General features: G+C 35.2%; 1 protein-coding gene across 1 annotated transcript; it reads left to right on the forward strand.

The window, feature by feature from the left end:
* The first annotated feature begins 2,009 nt into the window (after window positions 1-2,009).
* Window positions 2,010-4,511, forward strand: LOC131605685 (uncharacterized). The gene has a single exon (XM_058878012.1). It carries the CDS (start codon window positions 2,010-2,012, stop codon window positions 4,509-4,511), a length of 2,502 nt encoding a protein of 833 aa, XP_058733995.1.
* Window positions 4,512-9,910: the final 5,399 nt, after the last annotated feature.

The following is a 9,910-nucleotide window of genomic DNA, read 5'->3' on the forward strand; positions in this document are numbered from 1 at the left end:
TGAATTGTAGAGCTGCTCTCTCCCCTGGAGTAAATCTTTTGATCGAAATGGATATATAAATGTTTCGTCTTTTCCGTTTTATTCTGTTATAATTTTTGCTTATTGGTTATTATTGTTAAAGGCCGTTTATTTTGATTGATATTGTTTTTTGTCTCACATATCAAAATATTGATTAATCTTGTTATTATTCACAACACTTATCAATCATCTTCCCAAGTCTAACATCAAAAACCTTAACCAACTTATAAAGATTAAAGAGAGTCAACCAAAGAAATTGTCATAAATTCACTTATTTTTTCTAAGAATTTCACCTTAGCGATCAAAGTTACAAAATAAGATGTAAAGCTACAAGGTAACTAAGCAAAATGATGAAATTGCTAAAACATAATCCTTAAATCTTCTCTAAACAAATTCAATAATCTTCTAAGAAAGTAGAAAGAAAATCCAGCAGGACCAAATTTTTTATTACCAACGCAATGGGCCACAACACCATCTTACAATTGAAAAGTAAAAAGGAATCGTCAAAGTAATTCATATAGAGTGTGACCATCAAGGTGAGGTCTATCAACATTTAGCTATTTAAAAATAAATAAAAATATTTAAAAGTGTCTTGTCTATTCTCAAACACACCATAAATCCAACACTCACCAACTTTCAATGCTAAACTATCATTTCTCCTACTCCTACTCCTACTCCTACTCTTGAAACAAGCATGAAAGAAATCTAAGTTAGTAGCTCTTTCCTTAACCCATCTAGATTTGGATCTCTGTAACACCTAAGAATCTTTAATTCTTAAAAAGACCAAAACTATGCAATATAGAGATATCTAACCTTGATCTCTTCCTCACATACACTTCTTTTGATATGTCATAGGGTCCAAATTTCTAACAAACTCTCTTAAAGTTTCAACCTAGAAATCTAAGTTTCCAAAAACCTATTTATGTAAAACTTTAAGGACCGATCAAGACGAAAAGGCTTAAGATCCCAGTGCTAATTAGAATACTTAAGTGTGACATGGTAATGGTCAGATACATCCCGGGGAAGAGTCCACTTAGGCATCACCTCAGTGTCCTACCTCCCATTAAAAACTAGAATCTTATCAAGCCTACTAGTTTTTGTCCATGAAAACATATTTCTTTCTATTTTTGTTCCTATTAATAATATTCTTTTTAACTAGATATTGAAAGTATTGATATATGATAGAGTATGAAAGTGAGCTTTAAGTTATTTAAAATAATTTATGTTAGTTGGGCTTGTCTTAGATATTATTTAGTTGGTCTTTTAGTTATTGGGCCTTTATTTTACTACTCACTATTGTTATCACTATATATGTACTCTTATTGAGAAAGTGAAGATCAATCAAAGAAATCAAGTTAATTTTATCTCTATTTTTCTTAGCTTATTTTTATGTCTTTCTTCTTTATTGTCAAAACCCTAGTTCTATAGTCTTGGTAGGAAAATCTTCCTATCAATTGGTGCTTTCATCTTGAACTTCAACCCTTCCTTCCATGGCTTATCCATATTATCATTCTTACACTCCATACATTCCACATCAACAACACATAATTTCTACTTCACCTCAACAATCATCTTCTACCTTTCAAGAACATTCAAGTTACCATAGCCACCAACCACAATCTCAAGACACCACTCCTACCACACCATCCTTTCCATCATTTCCATGGGAACTCTTTACACCTTACTACACTCATGGATCATCATCACCAAGTTTGTATCCAAATCATGGATATTCACCACATCCACCTAATCTTAGCTCATATTTATCATATTCAACATGTCATTACTCATACCACTACAACAATTATCACCAACAATTCCAACCAACAAACACCTCCATAATTATTCATAAATATCATAGAAGAGATTTGAATAAGTATTTACAAGTTTCTCACCCTTGTTTTAAGAAAAAAAAGATCCAAAGAAATACATTGTATCGTAACACTTTCTCCTACTCTAACAATTCTAGGGTTTCTGTTGCAGCCATCAAAATGGCTCTCTTCCTCCGCCACGAAACCACCGCTGGCTGCGCCCTGTTCGAGGCTCATGGAATCGACGAAATTGGACAGAACATTGAAGTTGTTTGGAACTCTGTTTCTGATTTGACCAGGTTCGATAAGGTTGTTCGGAACTCCGTTTCCAATTTGACCAGGTTCGGTAAGGTTTGTAAGCCTCACTCTTTCAACCCTTTCACCTCTGCTCTTGAAGACCTGGAACAAATTAATGTCGTCTCCGAAGGTATTCTGACTGATGAGCTGAGAATTGTTTCAGAGTGGAAGCAATGTTTCACTATGCCACCGCCATTAAAGCCAACCCACTTTATCTCTGATGACTTTGACGACGAGTTGTTGTTGTTTCCGACAGATGCAATACGATTCAACACTGCGGTAGATGCTTTGAGTCCTAACACCGGCCCATATGACCCAGGACCACTCAAACCTCCACTCACATCCACAAAGAGGATTTCTACAAGGAATTTGTCAGACAGACAGTCATCGATAATCTCAACGAATTCAAAAATTCGGATTTGTGCACCTACCCACAACCTTGCACCCTCTCATGATGTTGATGGTTTGATGGAGAAGAAGCAACTATTACCAATTTCAGATCTGGGCACTATCTCAAAATCATTTCCAACAGAGTTTGTTAGCTCCAAAGACGCTCACATCCTCCCAAAATTTCGTCTTCATAGTAAGAGAGCTGAAACACATATATCACTCATAGAGTATTCGGCAAAAGAAACAGGAAACTTTAAATCATTGTTGTTAAAAGAGTGGAAGTGGTATTTGAAGGACATGAAGTATGTGATTCGTGCTACCCATGCTGAAATAGCCCAAACTGCAAATCCTTTGCCAAAGCCGCCGCCACTTGTGTTGTGTTGGTCAGAACCACCCATTCATCACCACACAATGACGGAAAATAGAAAGACATGGATTGGCAAAACAATGGAAGATTTCCTTCAACAGAGTTTGTGGACAAGATATTTGACATCAATCTATTGTTCCATCACTACTTTGACAACAGTTGGTTATGTAGATTTGCATCCGGTGAACAAAAGGGAAACGCTCTTTGTCATCTCTTACATGCTCTTTAATCTAAGATTAACAGCTTATGTGATTGGTAAGATGACTAACTTAGTTGTCCACGGCAGAAATCTAATTAGAAAAGTCAGGGATACGATACAAGTTGCATCAAGTTTTTCCCAGAGGAACCAATTGCTGCCTCTCTTACAAGATCAAATGCTTTCTCATTTGTGTTTGAAGTTTAGAACAGACTCAGAAGGTTTGCAGAAACAAGAGACGCTCGATTCTCTTTCGAAAGCTATCCGATCAAGCATTTCACATTATCTTTTTTATAATTTGATGGATAAGATCTATTTATTCAATGGGGTTTCAAAAGACTTGCTCTTTCAATTGGTATGGGAGATGAAGCCAAAGTATTTTCCACCAACAGAATGTGTCATATTGCAAACCGAAGCTCCAATTGATTTTTACATTATAGTCACCGGAGCTGTGGATTTACTATTTCTAAAAGGCGGGGTTGAACATGCTGTCGGGGAAGCAAAAACAGGAGAACTTTGTGTCAAAATTGGTGTACTTTGCTATAAGCCACAACATTTTACCGTTCGAACTAAGCGATTAAGTCAACTTTTGAGGTTCAACCGTACCACCTTCATGAATATTATTCAAGCTAATGTTGGCGACAGAACCATAATCATGAACAACCTTCTTCAGCAATTGAAAGAGCTTAATGATCCGATCATAGAGGGAGTTTTGGTCGAGACGGGAAACATGTTAACTCGCGGAAGAATAGACCTACCGGTGAGTCTATATTTTACAGCATCAAAAGAAGAGGATTTCTTGTTATATGAACTACTAAAACGAGGTTTGAATCCAAATGAATCTAACAACAATGGAAGAACAATAATGCATATAGCAGCATCTAAAGGAAAAGAAAACTATGTTTTGCTTCTGTTATATTATGGAGCAAATCCCAACAGTCGAGATTCATATGGAAATTTAGCACTATGGGAGGCTATACTTGGTGGACATGAAACAGTAACAAAACTTTTGGTACAAAATGGTGCTACCTTTCAAAGTGGTCATGTTGTTGCTAAGAATAAGGATATGTTGAAAAGGAACATGATTACCCATGTTTTGAATTATGTAGGTTTTGTGTGTCATGAGTATTCCAAAGCTGATTTTATATATAGAACTTTGTGGTTACAAGATAATCCTAGTGAGGTTCTACATATGTGTGTGTTCTATCATGCAAGATTGGTTCAATATTGTGGGAATGGTTTCAAAGAAAAATTTAAAGGTCTACAATCAAGTTGGCTTCTGTTGAAGTTTATGCAAATTTCAAACTCAACTTTTAGAGACAACATTGACTCATATCTTTGGAAAGAAATGTTTTTAGTGGCTCGAGTTGTAAAGATTAAACTGTCTCAGTTTAAGAGGTGGGATCCGGGAAGAAGAAAAAAAAAATTGTGACATTATTTCTTACAACCTTGAGGACAAGGTTGTTTTTGAAGGGGTTGGTAATGATAGAGTATGAAAGTGAGCTTTAAGTTATTTAAAATAATTTATGTTAGTTGGGCTTGTCTTAGATATTATTTAGTTGGTCTTTTAGTTATTGGGCCTTTATTTTACTACTCACTATTGTTATCACTATATATGTACTCTTATTGAGAAAGTGAAGATCAATCAAAGAAATCAAGTTATTTTTATCTCTATTTCCTTAGTTTATTTTAATGTCTTTCTCTTTTTATTGTTGAACCCTAAATTGATAGTTTTGGTAGGATTAACTTCCTATCAATTGATATATGCCTTCAAAAGGAAAGACTAAATATTAAGACAAGACATAGTAAATATGTAAACATTACCAGTTTTATTTCATATTTAGTTTCCAGGAATACAGTTCACAAGATACACATAAACATAATTAAAACACTTTATTTTATTAATATTATTACCCACATAACCACACACATATACATATTATATGTATATATGTAACTTGGAGAAGCCCATTAATTTCCAATCCTGGCTCCGGTATCGAATTTGGCCTTTCCGAATTTCTGAGTTCCTCCATATGAGTTGTTGAATGCATTTTTAGTTCCGTTGTTACGGTGGCTAGTGTAACCTCCATTGGTAACTGTTGCACCAGTTTTGAATTCAGCCTCATCGAAATCTTGATGGCCACAAGTGTTGTTAAAGGCATCAACAGTTCCATTGTTTCCACCATCATTCCCACCAAAGATGTTTCTCAATAAACCAGCCATCTTATAATATATGATATGATCTCTCTCTCAATTGGTATATAATGCTTAGTTTTGTGTTGATGATTGTTGCTACCTGAGACAAGCATTATATAGATGCATAAAGTTACTATGTTATAAACAGAATCTAATGCTATAATTGTTTCCTTCAACTTGAAGCTTTAAATTATTGAATTTTATTGAACTTGTATGGTTCAGTCCTTTTTCTTTGTCAAATCTAATTTTTCGAAAAGATGCCAAATAGTATATTTGTTTATGAAAAATAGAATTCAAGAAGCGAAATATACATTTTATTATTAATTATATACTAATGAAAAGTTATGAATAACTTCTGTACTTAACTATAGTATTTAGTATAAATTCAAAAATTATATTTAAAAGTTATTTTATCTGTCCAAGAAAAATATAGTTCATGTTGTTTTATACTATTTTTTTGATTTTCCTTAAAACGTTTTTTTTTTAAAATTTAAATTAATTTAGTAGTTTTGAGAAATGAGAATGAACCATATAAACTATCAATATTTATTTCCTCATCTCATAAATCTTATAAATGAGTCTTTTATTTTTATGGACTAATCACAAGAATAAAATATATTTTCTTATCTTATCTTTATTTATTCTTTGTTTGAAAGGTTAGGACCATAATTCCAGAAATATTATTTTCAAGAATATCACCATTTGAAAAATTATTCCGTGTTTGGCGAACAATTTAATTTCCTATATTTAAAATATAGCTAATTTAAATTTTAAAATAAAAAATAAATGAATTAAAATTTTTGAAAATGAAAAGTTATAGGCGACTATTTTTATTTCATAAGAATGTAATATTTCCATCATAGGTCATGGAAATAGAAAGTGACAAAATTATGTGTGATATAATTTCTTAAAAATAAAAAATATTTAAAAATAATTAATTAAAACTTGAAATAAAAATAAGATTGAAAAATATTGCCTACATTTTTTAAGAATAAATTTACAATTCAAGAAACAAAGTGCCTTAGTAGTTATCTACTTATCTTTATTTATTCATAAGAAAAGGATACTAATGTTCTTATGGCCATTTATAAGTAAATGAACCATACCCATGTAGTTTCGATAATTGAATTATTCGAAAAGAACCTTCAACAATTACCTCAGGTCTCTCATGCTAACATCATTAGTACTCCCTCTGTCCCAAATTATAAGAGAAATTCTCTTTTTTGATTCATTGAATAATTAATGTATCTGGTCTATATACAGACCAGATACATTAATTATTCAATGAATCTAAAAAGTGAATTTCTCTTATAATTTGGGACGGAGGGAGTAACAATTAATCACGCTAATTACCATCAAATGATATCAATTAATCATTAAAAAAAACATATTGTGCGGTCATGCTCTTTGATGCTAGGCCCAACAGAATTAAATCAAAACCCAAATGGCTACAAGGATTCATTACAAAATAAAATGTTTATTTTATGTTTTCTTATGTTTATTAGTTTTGGGTCAGGCCCAATATTTCGAAAATAGCCCACTAGGGTTTAAACTATCCTTGTATTTAAATGGCTTGTTGCCTTGAGAATGAATTAGAAAAATTATCACAAACTTCTTCTTTATTGTTGCTGCAAATTTATGTTTTATGTTGTTCTTGTTTACCCTTAGATTTTAGATATTATAGTTGCTGAATCCTCTTTCTATCAAATTGGTGCTTTCATCTTGAACCCATGGCCCCCCGCAAACCCTAAAGATATTGTTGATGAAGCTGTCCAAACAGCTCACCTTCATCTTGACAATGCTATGCAAGAAACCCAAATCCAAATGGATGAGCGATTTCACAAAGACACACTGATATGGAGCAGTTGCATACAAGAATGGACAATGAGAAGCAAATTTCAGAATCTAGATATGAAAATATTATGGGTTTGCTCACAAAACTTGCTTCTCAAGCTGAAAAACAGCCTGCTGTCACTATTCCCGGCGTCACTGTTCACGCCGGTACTCTTCACGACGGTACTGTTCACGGCGATACTGTTCACTCCCCTAATGTTGGATCCGCGGCTACTGTTCACAGCAGCACTATTCATTCTGGCAGCTCTTCAGGTATTACACAAATCCCTATTTCTTTTCCTATGACTACCACCTTTACTTCAGCTATCCCTAATTTACACACCCCTTTTCCCTCCACACCTAACTTCACACGTCCATACATGGTATTCCTGAGTCCATTGTCTCCGATCGCAACCCTCTATTCCTCAGCAACTTTTGGAAGGAACTATTTCGCGCCCAAGGAACCACTTTAAAATATAGCTCGGCTTACCACCCTGAAACAGATGGGCAAACAGAAGTTACAAACAGATGTCTAGAAACTTACTTACGGTGTTTTACAAGTGAGAATCCGAAGAGATGGTTCAACTACTTACACTTGGCAGATTTTTGGCATAACACGAACCTTCATTCGGCCATCAAAATGTCACCCTTCAAAGCACTGTACGGCCGTCCCCTCCGTATTTTCCCACTTTTACGGCTGGATCCACACATCTGACGGACTTAGAAGACACCTTGCATCAGAGACAAGAACTATTACAAACACTTAAACGAAATTTACAAAGAAGCAGAAAACACATGGAGATCCAAGGGAACAAACATCGCAGGGACTGTACCTTTCTAGAAGGTGACCTCGTCTTGCTCAAGCTCCAACCGTACCGACAAATCTCGGTCCACCGTCGCGCATCACAGAAGCTGGCTAAGCGGTACTTCGGGCCTTTCAAGATCATCCAACGCATCGGACCAGTAGCTTATCGTTTGGACCTACCGTCATCATCCAAAATCCACCCAGTTTTCCACATCTCTCAACTGAGAGCTTTCCACGGTGACGATACACTTTCGGCTTCAACCATACCCATGGACTTTGAACCTCCATTAGAGGCTTCGCATGAAGGGGAGGACATTACCACAAACCTGCAAACAAATCATACACCATTAGTTCCAGACTTTTCAGATGACAAAAATAAGGAAAACAGAAGCCGAAACAAGACTTACGCTCCTGTGACGCCTTCGTCTTCACCTCTAAAGGTAAAAGACCCTGACATTCGGACATTTGAGAACCGAAACACAAGAACAGAAGAAGTAACTCCTTTGGAGGTTTCTGAAACAAGAGAGAGTGGAGAGAGTAAAAGAAAGAAAGAACTAAAGTCTTTGACTGTTTCAGAGAAAAGTGGGAGTGGAGAAAATAATAGATTTTCAGAAGTAACAAGTAAGGGAGATCTAGAAAGTAGTATTAAACAACTTGTTGTTCCCAAACCTGCTCCTTCACGTGACACAATTGCACTTTCCAATGCTTCGCTGCAATCTGGACCGTCGGTTTCCTTGGATTCTCTCTCCACAAAATCTGAGCCGCCCAGCAAATTGACCATTGCCCCACGTGATGTTGCTGTTTCCGAGTTCCAGCTTGTAAACAACTCAAACACGCTTTCCCATTTACCAAAACAGCTGTCTCACAAGTCCTTATCCCCTTTTACAGCTGTAACGCACTCTTCCAAATTTTCAAAAGAAAGTGCACCTAGTGAACTTTTTGACTGGGCCAGCTCCTCAAGATTTTCGGTGGATCCTCTTATGCCCAACCTTGAGGACAAGGTTTCTACTGGGTCGGATAGTAATGATGTTAGGCCCAACAGAATTAAATCAAAACCCAAATGGCTACAAGGATTCATTACAAAATAAAATGTTTATTTTATGTTTTCTTATGTTTATTAGTTTTGGGTCAGGCCCAATATTTCGAAAATAGCCCACTAGGGTTTAAACTATCCTTGTATTTAAATGGCTTGTTGCCTTGAGAATGAATTAGAAAAATTATCACAAACTTCTTCTTTATTGTTGCTGCAAATTTATGTTTTATGTTGTTCTGGTTTACCCTTAGATTTTAGATATTATAATTGGTGAATCCTCTTTCTATCACTCTTCAGCAAAATACTCCCTATTAACATCACTCTTCGGAATAGCATCATTGGAACTGATACTCAGAGTCGTGTCGCGGACTTGAACCGGAAGTTCATATTCAAGATCCAAAAGGCACAATTGACAAACATCCTTCAATTTATTATATGTTTGACATATCTCACTTTTCTTATATCTTGCATCTCGGCGTAGATAAGGTGGGGAGAATTGGAAGAAGACGACGATGATCATGATTTCTTGTTACCACTAAGTCAGGTGATAGGACCTGATTAAAATAGAATCAAGAGGGCTATTGAGTATGAATTCTACATGTAACATGTTTAAAATCAGGTCAATTACCCATACGAGAAACGTTCAGGTGGACCTCGAAGTTGTCGATAGGCAATGCCACTAATGTCATCATAAGCCACTAATCCACCTACACACAATCAGTCCCTTTTAATACATCTATATGTTTAACACCATAATCGTCTTTTACTAATAAGAAAAGTTTTAACACCACAAATTGTGCAATACAAATACTGAACACAGTAGAAGCATATGCAAAAAATATCACAGAAAACTGTGACCAAAGCTCATACCGTCGACATCAACTGCCATAGGCAATGTTCATCAAGTCCCTCCAGTACCAGCGGCAGAATATGACATACGGATGTTAGAAAAACAACAAGCTAA

The sequence above is a fragment of the Vicia villosa genome, linkage group LG5, assembly GCF_029867415.1.
Source record: "Vicia villosa cultivar HV-30 ecotype Madison, WI linkage group LG5, Vvil1.0, whole genome shotgun sequence".
NCBI classification, from domain to species: domain Eukaryota; kingdom Viridiplantae; phylum Streptophyta; class Magnoliopsida; order Fabales; family Fabaceae; genus Vicia; species Vicia villosa.

Bases quoted from the DNA above. Each gene is read 5' to 3' on its own strand.
- LOC131605685 (XM_058878012.1), top strand. From the start codon at position 2,010: ATGGCTCTCTTCCTCCGCCACGAAACCACCGCTGGCTGCGCCCTGTTC.